This window comes from Rousettus aegyptiacus, unplaced genomic scaffold (assembly GCF_014176215.1).
Source record: "Rousettus aegyptiacus isolate mRouAeg1 unplaced genomic scaffold, mRouAeg1.p scaffold_m13_p_6, whole genome shotgun sequence".
In the NCBI taxonomy this organism is placed as follows: Eukaryota; Metazoa; Chordata; class Mammalia; order Chiroptera; family Pteropodidae; genus Rousettus; species Rousettus aegyptiacus.
This window is the reverse complement of record NW_023416309.1, coordinates 105,322,848-105,339,551: the sequence shown is the minus strand read 5'-3', so window position 1 is coordinate 105,339,551 and position 16,704 is coordinate 105,322,848. Positions and strand designations below refer to the sequence as shown.

Sequence of the window (16,704 nt, the reverse complement as noted above, 5' to 3'; positions counted from 1 at the left end):
CCCCAGGACCCTGGCCTGTCAGCGGCTGACATGTCTAGCACCTGGATCCCTCACCGTCAGGCAGATTTCAAAAGGCAGCATCCGGGCAGGAGCTTCTCCGCCCGCTCCAGGCTCCTTTGCCGCCGAGTGTTGAGATGTTCCTGTGGGATCTCACTTGTCTCTTCTTGTTCAGCTGAGCCCTCTTCCTTTTTGCCTTTGACGCGAGATGCTAACATCCTCCTCCCCATCCCGCCACCAGGAGAGTGGTGAGGGCATCATCTCTCCAGGACCTCTGTGTGGCATGAGTCTAATTTATAAAAACTCCTTTTGGGGGGGCGGTGGGAGGAATTGACATATCACTGACCAAGTATTCTTCAGGCCCAAAGGGCTGTGCCTGTTTTGTGTGAAACCAGAGTCTCAGGCCTCTCACCATTTCTTTTCACGAGTTCAGTTCTCGACTTTAAAAACACCCTGTTTTTCATACCGTGGCTCTTAAAGTAGAAATCAGTCATCCTCACAGTGTCCCTTTTAAGCGGTTCCTCTCCAGCTACTCTTCCCCCTTTTTTGCGTGGATACAAGTTTCCTTTATGCAGATTAATCTTAAATTGGAAAACCTAGAAATAAGAAAAAAATCAGCACACAGTTTCTTTCTTTTATTATGTTAACTGTCACAAAGCACCAGTTTCTCCCAAGAAGTTACCTTTTATATTCCAGAATGAGACTCAGCCTGCCCTTGATAGAACCCCGGGGCCCCATTCTTCATTAACTGTATAAAGAGTTGCCTCTTGATAGGTAAGGGCATTTTTTTTTTTTCGGTACTTTGCAAATGCTGCCCTTAGGGTAAGTATAGCCACTGAGTGTGAATAGGTATTTTATCATCCTCAGGTTCCTTTTCTTACCCCGTCCAACCTCCCTCCTCCTGGCTGGCATCAAGCTTAGTTACAACTATTTTCTATCAATCTTTTCCCTGTGGGGGGAAAAAAAATGACTGATTGTTTTCACTTGTGTGCTTGTTGTTTAGAAAGCCAAGCTTGGCCCCGCTGGTAACAAAGTAATCAGTCCTTCAGAAGACAGGAGACAACCTTCCAACAACCTTGACAGGGTGAAACTCACCGACTTCAATTTCCTCATGGTCCTGGGGAAGGGGAGTTTTGGAAAGGTAAGACGGTCGTCCTGTGACAGGGCCGGGCTTTTGCACAGCATGCTGGGATCATCTCGTTCTCCCTGAGCTTTCCAGAGCAGCCCTTTAGGTCCCTCTGCTCTCCTAACTCATGTCTGGATGTGTTCTGCTTCATTTCATTAAAAGCAACTGTATCTATATCCAAAAATCTACAGAGGGTTCACTGTGTGTCCCTATTTCAGTGTTTAGAACAGAACGGGTGCTCCAAAATGTTTGCTGGATTCCAGAATGAATAATTTTCACAACTAAAATTAAGTGTTGACTCGTGGTAAGCGAATGTAATAATTAAGAGATACTGAGCTGGGTTTCTTCAGCCATCAGCCTATATGACTTCTCTGGCCCCAAATCTCACAATAGATCCAGGAACTGATTTCTACCCTGCCTTTTTCATTGTCCTGGATTCCTGACTTGCGGGAAGCCTATAAAGATCAGTCACATTGTTGCCTGAAGGATGCTCTTGAGAAATGTGCATACTTCAAAACTTAACCTAAGGTTAATGTTGCCAATTCCTTTAAGCGGCTGCAACAGCGCCATCGTGTGGCAATAGCCTACACAGTGTCGAGATTTGACAGCTTAAAAAGTATACAGTGCTGGAGGGGTTTAGTTTGCAGTGACTGGCAGGCACTATTTCATAGTTTGCACAGAGCGGAACTTGACACATGTTTTTGTATCACACACGTCCATCATTGCACGTACTGTCTGAGCTGTCACCCGACCCGGCTCCTCCCCACCCCCCGCACCAGAAGAATGCCTCGAAGTTTCCCCGGTCGCCCTTTGTCTGCTCTCAGGTGATGCTGGCCGACAGGAAGGGAACAGAAGAACTGTACGCTATCAAGATCCTGAAGAAGGACGTGGTGATCCAGGACGATGACGTGGAATGCACCATGGTAGAGAAGCGAGTGCTGGCTTTGCTCGACAAGCCGCCGTTCCTGACACAGCTGCACTCCTGCTTCCAGACGGTGGTAAGGCCCCCCGGGGACACACCACCCGGCGTGCGCCCGAGGGCTGCCCCCAACCCAAGGGTTCTCAGCATCTGCGCCCGCCTTCTTCCTGCGGAGAAGGCTGGAGAAAGGCGTGACCAGGGGACTACTCCGCCCCAGATTCTTCTCCACCAAGCAGAGGTGACCCGGGGACAGCCTCTCAGTCTTGTGCCACTGGCAGATTTGGAGCGTCCCCTCTCTGTAATGTGCCCTACTTAGAGACTTGTCATTAATTCCATTTAATTCAGCAAACGTTTATGTCAAAGGTTTGCTTCCTGCCAAGCAACGTGCTAAGACTTAGAGCTACGAATACAACAAGGCAACTCACAGTCCTGGCATTTTAAGACCGCTCATCCAGCTGCCAAGCACTGCCTCGGGATGTTAGGAGATTCGATTTCGTGAAAGAGAATGTTCTTTTTTTTTTTTTTTTTTTTTTAATGCACACAGCAGGGATTGGCAGTCTGGCCTGTTTGGTACAGCCCATGAGCTCTAAGAAAGGTTTAAGAAATAACACGACTTCATGACATGTGAAAATCAGACGAAATCCAAATACTGGTGTCATGAACAGTCTTCTCGGAGCCCAGACACGCTCGTTCACGTACCTGTCATTCGCATTCTGCAAGAGCAGAGCTGAGTGATTGCCAGACCCACGCAAAGCCTGAAACATTTGCCGTCTGGCCCTCTATGGGAAAAAAAAATTTGCTGAGCCCTGACGTATGGTATAACTAAACAGGACCAAAAAAAAAAAAAAAAAAAATTCCAAAGCGCTGATCAGCTAGTTGCTCGTGGGGCCCGGGCGCTGGCCTGGTGTTTGCCAGTGGCCTGCCAGAATTGTAAACATCGAGAAGGGGCCCCAGCGAGGCTTTCCACTGCTCCGTGGCTGTCCTTTTTAGGATACGACTTAATAATCAGTATCTGTCGTCGTTACCGTTGTGATTTTTATTTTTCTCGTCTTCCCGTTGGCCAGAAACTGACTTTCTGTTTTACGTCTCCCCTCAAACTCCCTCGGGAGGCACCCCCGCATTCTCTCAGAGTTTAGAATCTCGAAAGGGTAGCGGCGGCCGCACCGTCTCTGGCTGGGCAGTGGGGCTGCAGAGCCCGGCGCCGGCCGCTGAGTGTCAGCCTCGCGCCAGCGGCCTGGACAGCTCCCGCCGGGCAGCATCCACGTAGCGCCAAGGAGAGACGGACGCTGTGCTTGGAAGAGAGGACTATGTCTTGAATCCCAGCCCAGATCCCGTAACCCTGGTTACACCGATTAAGCGCCAGAAAAGCTACAAAGCGGAGAAATAAAGATGAGATTAAAGTTCATAACAGGAAAGCTAGAGATCGAGGCTCCCGGAGCCATTTCCTGGCTGTGAGCAGCAGCTTCATCATTTTTCCCTCCCTGAGCAACCCTTGAATGTTTAATAACCTCCGCGAAACGGCGATGTTTTCCAGAAGAGCGCAGAGGCCGGCCCTCGCCTCGGCATGCCGGGCCGTTAGTTATGTCACTGTTAAACTCCCTCCACGTCCCCCCCTGTCACGGTGTGATTTCCTCATGAATACGAAGGTTTATTTGGTTCTCAGAGGCACGCCCTTCGTGGGGCCAGCGCGTAGCCCGACAGGGACAGAGGACATCAAAACCGGTGCTCGGGCACGTGACGGATGCAGAAGGACATTTGGTTAGCCTTCTCCGTTTCCAGCCCCCTCCCCCACAGTAGATGCCGTCGAGCGTTTATAATGTATAAGCCCGACCCAGCTCACGAGACTCATCTTCAGAAGCATCCTGTTTAGCGCATGACCACGTTACTCTGGCGTGCCTCTGAGACATGCCTCAGAAACACTAGTTAAAATTAAATAAGCGGCCCTCGTGGGTTCTTCACACCCTCCCTGACTCAGAAATGTATCTCGTCTGCGGGGGGGGGGAAGGGGGGGAGGGAATAACGGTAGAGGCCGTTGCCGTAGTAGGGGCCACACGTAACCAGAAGGGGGGCCGACGTGTTGACAGAGAGCCGGTATTTCAGGCTTACGCCGTGGCTTTCCGCTTCACGCGGTGGGGTTTTCTATTGATTCTTTACTTGAAGGAAAAAAAACATCGAAGGGCCCCACTGAGCAGATCTGTCCATGTGGCCCGCGTTTTCCACTAATGAGAAAGCAAGAGGCAGTCCGCGAAGAGCGGGGGGGGGGGGGGGGCGCCCCGCCCACCGAGGCACCGCTGACTGACATGTGACCCTTGGTCCCCAGGATCGGCTCTACTTCGTCATGGAATACGTCAACGGCGGGGACCTCATGTACCACATCCAGCAAGTAGGAAAATTTAAGGAACCCCAAGCAGTGTGAGTATTTTTTTTTTTTTTCTAAGTCCCTTCCTTTAGACACACAGTCTCCCAAGTGGGAACTTCTGCTGGATGAAATAGGAAAGCAAGGCTCTGCCCAGTTCGAGGTGACGCGCTCTTCCCCCTCCCCCGGGGTCAGATTTACCACCAGGGCCCATCTAAACGTCTGCTAGGGAGAGGAGTCTTCCATGCCTTGTAAGTCGGAGATGCCGGCTTACCCCGTAGGCACCAAATTCCACCCTCGTCTCCCGAGTGAGTCTCCTTGATTGAACAACACGTGTTTGGCCACCCACGATGAACAGGGACTGACGAGACACCTCGGAGTTGAAAGGAACGAGGGGTGCCCTGCCCTCGGGGGGCTCGCCGCCTGACCCGAAACGGGAGACGCCACTCGACAGCAGCAATGCGCTGCCGAAACTTTAGAGGTGGCACAGGACACCGTGCAAACCCCCGGAAAGAGGGGCGTAGGGGGAGAATGTCCTCGGAGAATGCCCAGCCCGGAGGTGCGGGAGATGGAGTGAGGTGTGGAGCGAGGGGTAGGGAAGGGGGGGCCCGGGGGCGATCAGCCTGTGGAGGGTCCCCCGGCTGAGGAGCGGAAGGCTGGAGGGAGCGTCCTGGGGGCTGGACATTGGCGGGGCGTTTTTCACAGAGCTCAGCGGCCAGGAGGCGGAGGAGGAGGAGGGATTTGGGGGAGTGCAGTGGCCGGTGCTCGGGGCTTGGGAAAGGTCCATGCCGGGGAGGAAGAATGGAGCCGTGATCAGGGTTTGACCTTGGCGCCAACGAGGGGGGTGTCTTTGAGAAGCATTCTGGAGGAAGAAACCCGGAACTCGGGTGACCGCGGGGGTGAGGAGAGAGGAACCTCTTCAGGTTTGGGAGGGGGCCGCCAGCAAAGAGGAGGCGGTCTGTGGGGAGAGGCGTGAGCTCGGTTTGGAAGTTTTCATGGGGACGCGCCTCGGAGTCGATGGCCCACGGATGAGGCGTGGGCTCTGAGGGAAGGTGGAGATTCGCCCACGTGGAGGGCGGGCCTGGATACCTGGAAAATCAGCCATTTTTCAGGGGCCAGGAAGTCCCAGGAAACTCAGCAGGAGCACATCTACACGAACAGCCGTTTCATGTCCCTCAACGGGGATGGACGCACCACGTCCCCTGATGAAGCAAGTTTGCAAATGCTAATAGGCCTCTGGCTGACAGCCCATGTAAAAGATAACTAACTCTGAAGCACTTTGGGCCTGTGCTGGGGAGGATCTGTCCTGGGGAACCGACTGAAGGCAGACTAGGGAATTCGTGGGCCGCGAGCTCACAACACGTGAAGGCGGGTTTTTCTGTTTTCATTTTTTCCTTTTCCATTTTCAGAAATGCCTCCGCTTAGCCCCTCTCTCGTGTCCTCCTGTCGCAAAGCTGTAAAATGCTCAGATTGTCAAATAAAGCTTCATACCGCAGAGCTGTGAAAGAGCAAATAGCAGAAAAGCCTCCCCGTATCGTCGAGAAACACGAAGGTGTCTCGTCAGGCCCCTTGCGTTGTATTTGAGTTGCCAAAAGGTTTTAGTTTAAAAATACAGACAAGCATGAAAAGTAATGGAAGAGTCACCCACCGCTTCCCTCCCTCCCCCCGGCCCTCAGAGGTGCCCCCCCATTCGTTAAGAATCTGGTCCTCACCACCCATCAGGGAGCTTTCTCTGCTCATGTAGAGGCGTTGTTTACTTTAAGTCTCCTGGGCGTGAGGTTTGCACAAGCACAGTTTTGTGGCTTCTCAGACTTCAAAGACTCCCAAATGCAATACAGATTTCAAAACGTCCTTCGGCGTTTGTTCTGCACTTCAGATATTAACCTATTAACAGTTTTGAAGCCACGGCAGTTATTGCTTTTTATGACGAAGTATTTAAAAGGGTAAACCGGGGTATGAATCACAGTGAGTCCCATTTACCCCTGCCCTTGGGGGTTGGTGCGGGGAGGGGTGGCCGGTGAGGAAACCAGCTGAAAGGTTCATCACACACCATACTTTGTCTTCCAGGGCATAATTGTGTTTTCAAACACCAATGTGTTCTGTTCCCGAAATGGACATTCTCTCCACTCCGCCGTAGTCCTGACATAGAATAATAGTCTAACAGCCACTCTCGGAAAAAAACTTGTATTACGAATTTCTCTTAAGCAGTAAATTACCTGTCCGCCCGCCCCAGACAAGAAGTGCTTGTTTCTAGGCAGATCGTCAGCCCGTCTTGTTGGTTTAGTAGCTGTACCATTCCTAGGGGACGGTGGAGAAAGGAAGCAGCGGAGGGCGGGGTGAAGGGTCGAAGGGTCGGCAGAGGGTCGGGAGAACGTGCGTGGGGAAGTGCCGGCCTCTGAGGTCTCTCACAGGTCTTACACTCTGTTCCCCCTTGGATGCCTGAACTTGGGAGGTACAAAGTCAACAGGAATCCAGAGAAGCAAGCCACAAACCTGACCAGCATTTTTTTCGCCCCCTCCAGATTCTATGCAGCAGAGATTTCCATTGGATTGTTCTTTCTTCATAAACGAGGAATCATTTATAGGTATGTAGCGAGGCTCCGCCACCGTCGGCGAAGCCGAGCGCTTTGCGGGACCTCTGGGCCTCTGGGAGGCATGTGATTCTGGGATGGGGACTTAAGACACGGGGCTGATCACCCCCAAGGTAGCAGAGACCTGCTGGGACCCACCTTTGTCTGCAGCCTCCGGGCAAATCAGAACCACCTTCTGATTTCTGGACCTCACAGGATGTATCTCGTTTCTGCTTCCCACGAGAAAACACGCTTTTCTCTCCACCAGCACCTCCTTCCTCTGCCTTTTATTTGGAAGGAAGGTCAGGGAGCAGTGGGAGCCGAATTTGTGTTAGATGCTCAGCGGGAGAAGAACGTGAGGAACCAGGGAGAGGCAAAGGGGGAAATGACAGAATTAAATTCTTCGGGTTGTTAGCCGCAGTGGACGTCCGGAGCCAGAGAAAGAAGGATGTTTCCCAGTGTCGCGTGAAGAGTCATTCAAAGGACTTAGGGTGCCAGGCAGAGTAGAAGGGGCGCGAGTGTGACCCCGCGTTGCGATCCGTGCAAACCTGCTAGTGTGCCGGGCCCCTCCGTGTCGGATACTAACAAATCAAATGGCCGGGCTCTCCCCGGACCCGCCAGACTGGCGATTCGCTCGCTCAGCCGTCGAGTCATCCGTTCAACAGGCATCTCGTAAGTGCCGACTGTCCGCTAGGCACCACGGGAGGCTCTGGAGATGAAGAGGTAATCCTCCCTGGTCCCCACTCTCTTGGGCCCTGCGTCTAGTACGCGGTCGAGGCGGCGGCTCGGCGGGCGTCCTGCCGACCCGCCAGCTCCAGAGCGGACCGGGTCCGGCCGGGGGAAGGGCGCTGATGTGCTCCCGCTTCCTCGCAGGGACCTGAAGTTAGATAACGTCATGCTGGATTCGGAAGGGCACATCAAGATCGCCGACTTTGGGATGTGCAAGGAGCACATGATGGAGGGAGTCACGACAAGGACCTTCTGCGGGACCCCAGACTACATCGCCCCGGAGGTAGGGACCCCGGGTCTCCTCGTGCCCTAGGCCGGCGCCTTCCCGCTGCGGCCGCGGCCCCCTCGGGGGCCATGGGGTGGTCCGTGGGCGAACTGTGACCGCGAGACGGACTCCACTAGGCTAAGCGAGCAAGGCAGAAAGAGGAGGGGCGGGGCCTCGCCGCACGCAGCAAGCGCGTGTCCCGCGCCGTGGGACGTCTCCTTTCGTTACGCGCACCTGTGAGCTGGCCGCACGGTAAAACGTATTTATTTCTCACACGTTCGTGGCCCAACGGTTTAAGAAACGCCGTTGAGCAGGGAACGAGGGATCCCGCTTGTGAAAATGGTCCGCGTGTATAAACTGGGTCAGAAGGTGGGGTTCCGAGGATGGCTTTCGAGCAAAATCAGGGTCGTCAGTGCTCTCAATGACACGTGAGAATGGAGCGCGGAACTGAATCTAGGAAGAGCATATCTATCTTCGTGGGGTGGTTATAAGCAAAACGGTTCCAAGGCTGTTCGTTTACAGCAGTGGCCATACTGCTTTGTCTCTGCCGTCACGCATACCGAGTAATTTTCTTCCTATGTTATGAGGCTTTCTACAAGCGAGCGAGAGAATGGGCTACAGCCCAGGGTCGCTATGTGGCTGGCTTCCCCTGCGCACGCACATCCCTGTGTATGGAACAGTGTTTCCCCCCACTGAGCTGAGGCGCACGGCAAAAATAATGGATTCAGAGTCAGCCCGACCTTCTGCTTTTCACAGGGCTCTCACGTTAGCCGTCGGCGGCTTCGATGGCGTGTGTCAAACACGTCACCCCACGCATTTATCTCGGAGGCAGGCAGTTCACTGGGAAAGACCTGAGCTTAGAAATCGTACCGGTGTGAGCTTCCATCCTGACTCTCATTTGCAGGCTGTGGGAGCTCAGGCTAGTTGCTTAACCTCTCTGAACCCGTCTCTGCAGTGGCGAGTTAGGCATAATAACGAGCCCTGCGTAGAACCGCTATGAGGATGGAAGGGCCTGATCCAGTGTTTGGCACCTAGTAGCCCCTCAGTAGCAGGTGTCACTCCAAGAGGGAAGCTAATTTATGTTCCTTTGTTAAAGGCTTTTTTTTTTTTTGTCTGTTACAGTCCTAGACAGCGTGGAAACATAGAGTTAGAATATTTACTTAGAAACTTAAGTTCCGAATTACATGGCCAAAGCGGAGGTGTTCTCTTGATAGTTAGTGACCTTCCTGGGGGTTTTCCCCCTGAAAGAACTCACATGCTGGTCTCTCCAGGCATGACGTGAGCTTAAATGGTCTTGTTTTGAAACACGAAGCCTGGCGAGATGGAACAGTAACCCAAGGCGCTGTCCTGAGGCCGCGGTGCTGCCGAAGCCTCGTGCGGGCCGCCGCGGGCTCAGTGGGCGGGGATTCTGAGCTGCTCCAGCGTCACGGAGCGGCCCCCGGACACCGTGAAAGCTGGGTGGCAGGGGACGGGAGCAGTTTTAGGAACCAAAGTCTCTGCCGATCAAACGAGTAGCTTCCTGTGTCCAGGAACACCTCAGCCACCCGATACCGCACAGGTGGAAGTCCGTCGTCTTTTCAGGGTTCCTCGTTGTATCGATTTTCCGCCGCACCTATGACAACCGCAGACTCGGTGGGTTAAAACAACACGGGTCGATTATCGTGCAGGTCTAGAGGTCAGAAGTCCAGAATCAGTCTCACCGGTCTAAAGTCCAGTCGTGGGTCCATCTGCACCCTGCCCCCTCCTCCGGAAGCTCTGGGGAGACGGCACTGCCTGGCCCTCCCCAGCCCCCGGGGGCTGCCGCAGACCTTGGCCCCATCCCCCCGTCTTCTCCGCCAGAAGCCTGGCTGCTTCTCATCGCTCTCTGTGGCTTTTCTCACCCCAGCCCCCCGGCCTCCCTCTCCTAAGGACCCGGTGATTATATGGAGCCCCCCACCCCCACCCCAGATCTTCTCCCCATCTCAAAATCCTTAATTTAATCCTATCTGCAACGTCCCCTTTAGCGGGTAAAATGAACGTGCTCAGTTTCGAGGGATAAGGACAGACACACCTTTGGGGCGGGGGGCGGGGGGCACTTTCAGCCTCTTACACGCACGACGAGGTCCTAACTGCATGTGACGACCTCCCTACTCCCTTCCTCCACCTAGACGTACTTCTAATCTATCCCGGTAACTCGGGGCCTTTTTATTTTATTTTATTTTATTTTATTTTATTTTATTTTATTTTATTTTATTTTATTTTATTTTATTTTTTACTTGTGCTCAGTCGTGTGTCTGTCTGTTTAGTTCTGTGCAACTCGGTCACATGTGGTGGTCCGGTTTCCTCCTCACCGGGAGCCCCGCCGTGGTCCTTCGATGATCACCCTCGCCTCCCTGCTGATGTCCCTCCCTCCCCCATCCCTGACCCCTGACCCCCGGCAGCCATTCAGCTGTGTTTCATTCCATAATGTCGTGATTTCAAGAACGTTCTGTGATGGAGTCGTACAATATGCGACCCCGTGAGATAGGCTGTTCCATCTGGGCGCTTTCCGGAGCTCCGGTTGCCGTGTTTGAGCGCTGCTTCCACCCCCGGGTCAAGTTACGTCAACATTCCACAGCCCGGTTTTCTCACCTGTGAAATGGGGATGATCACATCGACCCCATAAGGATGTTGTCTGTAGCTTGCAGTGTCGTCTGCCCCAAGGCGAGCAGGTCCTGCCGTTGTCATTGTTCGCCTTTGCCACATGGGAGGACGAGCCTCCTGCAGCCTCCCGCCAGCCCGTCTTAGACGACCCTGGCTATTGCTGTCATTTTGGAGGACAGCAGAGGCGAGGCTGGCCTGGAAAGACCCTTTGAACTGAGGAGTCGATTGCCGTTTAGAAGGTACCAGAAGAAGATGGTGCCCCTGTGGGGCTGGCCATGTCATGCTACGAGCCCGGGGACAAGGTATCGAAGGAGGTGTCCTGAGAACACCTGTCAGGGAGAGGGATGCAGGGGACAGCAACTTCGGGCCTCTTCCTGCACGGAGGGTAACGGGGTCCTCAGTTCCCGCCAGCCTTCATTCCTCTCTGTCTATCCACTTTACAAGCAATAACACCGGGAGCACCCCACTACTTTCTGAATGTCTGCCACGTGCCAGACACCTCACGTACCCGTCCTCAGTCCTCACAAACAACCTCGGAAGGAGGATAACGTGAGGCCCGTGTCTCAGATGAGATGCCTCATGGCAAAGTCATGGTCTGAGGCCACGTTACTAAGACGTGCTAGACGCAGGCAGCAACCCCAGACTCAGGCCGCCTGCAGACCACACTAAATGCTGCTCAAACCTCCCCCCCCCCCCAAATTCACACGTTCAGAGAGCGTTCTGCCTGCTCCCTGTGCCAAGGGTGGTGCCACAGGGAAAGTGTTTGCTTCCGGCCGGGGGACCTCCAGGTACCTCCCACTGCGATGGGGGTGACACTTTTTGAAAAGGTGCCTTGCAGAATCCTTCCTCGCAGCCTGGCCCCGCAGGGGGCACATGAGACCTCACGCAAAGGCTCTCGGCCATGACGCAGTGGCCATCTTCTCTGTACCCTGCCCCCCCAAAGCACATCTTCTGCATTGCCACATTTTCTCCACGAACAGACGACGTTCAGTGACTTGCCCAGGGTCACACACAGCTGGTAACAGGCAAAGGCGGGATTAGGACTCCAGACCCTCCAACCCCAGAGACCTGACATGCCTTCCCCGTATCATGCCGTCTCCAGGGACAGGAGAGAACCCCCCCTGAGGGGCAGGCCGGTCGAGAATGAGCACGAGGATGTCATAGACCATCTTTTGCTTTGACGTCTCTTGGGAGATGGACATTCATCCATCCATCTGAAGTGCAGTCGGGCCTGGGGCGTGGTCGGGCCTTGTCATCTCTGATGCAGACAGTGCCTTGGGATTGTGTCCAGCTGTTTTTTTTTTTTTTTTCCAACGGAATATTAAATCGTTTATTGATTACACATGATAATGGATGATACACAAGTTTCATTTCCATCTGTAATTTTATCTGGTACCATCACTCGATTTAGATGCATGGCATAGGGTGTGCCAGCAATCATTAATTAATAGCCAGATGAAGTCCCCGACCCTGCTTGGGGTGACCCTTTGAACGGAGAACTCCAGGTCCCGGCACAGCAACTGTCAATTCCGCTGTACCAGGGTTTCTGAAGACAATGGCTTCTGCGCCCGAGCAGGTCGTAAATACATTTCCAGCGGAACCTGGCATCGCCTGACGGAATCCCAACTTCACACTGTTGGGGCGGTGTGTGAACATGGCTTCAGAGTCGTCTAACTTTACACGGCACATTTTCTAAAAGGCACGTGTGTTCAGCGTCACGATCGGACTATTCAGCAATCAGCGGTCCGGGCGCACGCAAGAATCTACATTAAAACCCTTTGTCGGAATGCTGTACACCGTCCCCGGAACAGAAACCGACGTAACCGGTCATGCGATTGGTCACAGACACAGTCCTCGAGGCTTTTTTTTTTGCCCATGCACATGAATATCGTCTAGACCGTGTCTTTTTGTAGCAGCCAGGCCCCTGCCACCACTGTGCCGGGCCGAGTTCACCAGCCTCTTGTGACCTGTGCCTTGTCTGGCCCTCCTCTCCTGCTGAGCGTCGTTTCCCGGCAGTCGTTAAAACCCCGGCGCCCCGGCCACGGCGGCTGCTGCCGCCGGAAGTGCCGCGCCCAGCGAGGTGTCGCGGTTTGGCAGCGTGTCGGCCTCCACCACCACGGCGGCCAGAGCTTCCGCCCTTTCATGGATCCAAAACCCGGAGGGCCATGGTTGTAATGAATCGCCAAGACCCCTGAAGCTTCCGCCACCTCCAGACCCGCTCCCGGCATCACCAAATCCATCGTATCCGTCCCCACTGCCTCCCTGTTCTCCGCCACCACGGCCGCCGCCAAAGCCGCCTGGGCCACCGACGATCCCTCCACGACCAGCGCCGTCGTTCCCACCAAAACCACCCACACGCCCGCCACCGACGTCTCCGGAACCGCCCTGACCCCCGGCTGGGTGAAGCACCGGCTCGGGTAGGACTTTCCTCGCTTCGCGCCTGTCACGCGCAGCGTGGCGTTTCTGGACGGCGGTCTCGTCTGCAGAGTCGCGGTCAGCAAAGGCCGCAGAAGCGAAGCCTCTCCGCTTGCCACTGCCTGGGTCGGGCGTGAGTTCATTCACTTCTGCTCCCCGGGACTGTTGAGCGTTCTGCCCTCGGCGAGGTTCTTCGGCGTCTCCTTTCATACCGCCACCGCCGGTCCCGGTCACAGGTGAGGGGGCACCAGGTCACCGAGACTCTGCTCTGGGGACAGCCCTCCTTGGCTGCACTGCTCCTCCATCCAGCGTGTGTGGCCTCGCCTTCGCGGCTGCATCCGCGTCCCCACAGGGGCGCAGGGGCGCACCCCGAGCCCCCGGGGCCCTCGCCGCCTGCATCTCTCCTCTCCGTAGTCTGCGGCCGTGCCCCGTTGCTCAGAACCGCCCCTCGGACTCTCCTCAGTTGTTTGAGAGCCCAGAGCCCTGGCGAGGCACCTCCACAGCTAGCCGCTGGGGCCCTTCGGGAGACTCTGACGGGGCGTGACGGCGGGAGAGACTTCAGCGGTGCCTCCTCGGCCGTGTCCCCCGTTAATACCAGGCAGATCCCTCCAAAGCCAGCGGTGGACGAGCAGCCCCCGGGCCCCTCTCCCTCACGTGGCATGGGCCGGGCAGGTATTCAGCAAGTGCCTCCTCGCCTGGGATGCTCGGGAGGACAGCAGAGCCCCAGCAGGGCTGGCTGCAGGGTCCGGGGCTGGGGGGCAGTTAGAAATGGGCCACCGCAGCCCAGGGCAGGCGCAGGTTTGGAGGCAGCATCCCCCTCGGCACTAACAGGTGGCGCCTCCAGCGCAGCCCGCGTGCCGGGGGGGAAGTTCCCGGGCGCCTTGCGGCCCCCACAGCCAGCTGCTGAAAGCAGCTGTGCACGCTGCTGGGGGTGTTGCGGGCTAGGGGAGTTCAGAGAGCCGGGGGTCCTGGCCTCTCGGCAGGAGGGCCGGCCCAGCACTGCCCATGAGGGCAGCCGGAAGTCTGCATTCTTATGTAAAATTTGCCAAACTGTCCAAAGTTGGCTTTAATGTATATTAAGAGAAACATATGCAGGTAAGATTCAGCCAGTGGGCCGTATCAACTGTGAACTCTCTTCTAAAGGGGGCCAAGGAGCACATTTGGGGGGAGCCACGTATTAGGCGTGCGAGGAAAGAGGGAAGTGTGAGGGATGCACAAGGCGGCAGAGACAGAACCAGGGCGCTGTGGGGTCCTGGATACCTCCCCGGGGTGTCCTTCCCCCAGCTGTCAGTGGGGCTCCCGCCCTCACCTCCTCCGAGCCTTCGCTCAGAGGTCACCTCAGGGAGGCCACCTTTCTTGGCAATCCTGTTTAAAACTGCAACCCTCCGGGCCCCACCCAGCGCTCCTGACCCCTGCCCCGTCTCCCTTCGAGCCGCTCATCGCCCTCGGGGAGACCGCATCGCGTCCTCGTGGATTGTCTCTCTCGTCTGTCCGTCCCAGTGAGCCCCACACGGCAACATCTCTGTCCGTGTTTAGTGACAAGCCCCTGCCCTGGGGTCTGGAGCGGCGCCCGGATAGGCAGGTGGATCCGGAGTGAATGACGTGACATGCCGCGTTCCTAGATGTGGCCGCGGTGGGGGAGACGCCGCTGTCGGCAGGACAGAGGCGAAGGCTGTGGAATTGGGGCACTCGGGAGGCCCGCATCGCCAGGGCGAGGCAGGCGGCGTGGGGCGGAGTTCGGAGGGCGGCCTCGCCTCACCTCAGCAGCTGACGGAGCCAATGGCGGGGAGGGTATGGGCGGGGCACCTGAACAGCCGAAGGGTGGTGGGACAGCAGCCAGGGTCCCCCACACTTCCCAGGGTGCCCCAGTGGTAACATCTCGGAGACTCGTCCTGGCCTTTGGGGAAAGGGTTGTAGAAAGGGTTAGAGAAGAAAAGAGGATCTAAAAGTTAAACGAGAAAATAACTGATAATAGCGCACTCAGCCGGGCAGTCAGGCAGTAAATTACTTGCCAAACGGAGAAGAAAGGGGGAGATGAGAGAGGGAAGGAAGCCACTCGGCGCCCGCCGAGGCCCCTCCGAGATCAGCCCTTCTGAACCGCGGGGCCCCGCACCGAGCCGGCGTGGGCAGGAGCAAAGAAAGCACCGAGTAAAGAGAGAGAACGAAAAACCCAAGGGTGGCCTTCCTTCTACCAAAGGCCAGTTTCTCTCTATGCAAAGTCACAGTCTGATGACTCCAACATCAAAGGAGAAAATAAAGCAGCCGCTTCCCGTCCCAGAAGCATTTAAAGAGCCAAAGCCAGGCTTTCCTTTGGGCTCTCCCTTAAATTGTGTGCCTCTGCTTGGATCCGTTTCAGGAATTATGTTGGTTATATTATCTCATATGCTTTATCAGCTGCCCACAGCTCTTTAACTGCATCATAATTCTCCTGGCTGGTCCCAGATTTAATCAGTTTAGCCCTGTTCTTCTGGAATGTTTGGCACCCTCTGCAATGCGGGGTTCACAAATCAGCTGTGGCCCAGCCCTTCCTCCAGACCCCTCCTTCCAGCGTTCCCTCCACACAGCACCAGCTCCTTACGGGTTGGTTATCTGCCGCCTCCCGAATGCCTGCCACCTGCGAGACCCAGAGCAAGGGGCCTCATGAGCCTTATTGTTGTTGAATCCGTCAATCAGCTCTGCAAAAATAGTGTTATTGGCTCGATATTCCAAACGATGAACCCAAGGTGCAAAGAGACGCGTTAATTTTTCTCCCACGGCCCCAATTCAAGGCTCCGAACCCAGGGCCAATCCACTGTTGTCCCGAGAGGAAGGGACCACAGATGACAGCTGAGCTGCTACGCAGAGGACGCCTCACTCCAAATGCAGACGAGCTGCTGTCTCAGGCCTGGAACCATGACCCTGACCCTGACCAGAACCCTGACCGTAACCCCGACAACTCCCTGATGAGTCTTCACCCACCCCCATGATCTGTAGATGCATTAATTGACTATCATTTGGGGGTTTGTGTAAATCCTGGGAAAGTTGGTCAAAGGTTTCTACAGCGTTTCACCTTTGGCTTTGCAGGATTGCCCGGGCGATGGGGGTCGGGGGGCGGGGGGACTGGGTGTCTTGATCACCCACATCGCTGCACCTCCTCATGCGCACCAGTGCACACCAGTCTGCTACCCCGCTTGGTTGTGACAGTAGTCCGCTAGGGGACGTGGTATCATTCCTGTTCTGGAGACAAGGAAAAGGAGACGCGGACCAGAGAGGTGACCTGTCCGCGGCTCATGGGCAGCAAGGGGCAGTGCCGGGATCCTGGGCTCGCAGCGCAGGCCCGTGGCCCCGATGCCATCAGCGGCCGACGCCCCACTCAGTGCCTCGCCTGTTGCTCTGTCCCCGGGCACAACTGTCAAAAGACACACAGGCCTGTGGGACCTCCCGGTTCTGGGAAAATGGTTTTTTCTCAGCCGATAAAGCTCTCACAGGCACGAAACGTGCCCCTGAGTCCCAGCTCACGCCTCGACCCTCAGCGGTCATCGCGTGGGGTGGCACGCCGCACAGTTAACCTGCGAACAGCTCCCCGTTCTGCAGAGGAGGCCCGGGACACACAGGACTCCACAGTGGGCGCCGAGCTGTGGCTCCTGCCCCACCCTTCCTGAGCGCCAGCCCCCCTCACACACACCTGCCACCCCAAGAGAGGCCAGTGACAAGGGCTGCGGCGGTC

General features: G+C 55.7%; 1 protein-coding gene across 3 annotated transcripts in view; it reads left to right on the top strand.

Annotated features, from left to right (window-relative positions):
• Nucleotides 1-16,704, top strand: part of PRKCA (protein kinase C alpha) — a 354,328-nt gene that overhangs the window by 299,405 nt on the left and 38,219 nt on the right. For all 3 annotated transcript variants that reach the window (XM_016143695.2, XM_036222156.1, XM_016143694.2), the window contains 5 exons: nt 1,001-1,138; nt 1,948-2,121; nt 4,363-4,454; nt 6,920-6,982; nt 7,841-7,979. In XM_016143695.2, the coding sequence (XP_015999181.1) occupies nt 1,001-1,138; nt 1,948-2,121; nt 4,363-4,454; nt 6,920-6,982; nt 7,841-7,979 (606 nt within the window). The remainder of the gene's footprint in view (nt 1-1,000; nt 1,139-1,947; nt 2,122-4,362; nt 4,455-6,919; nt 6,983-7,840; nt 7,980-16,704) is intronic.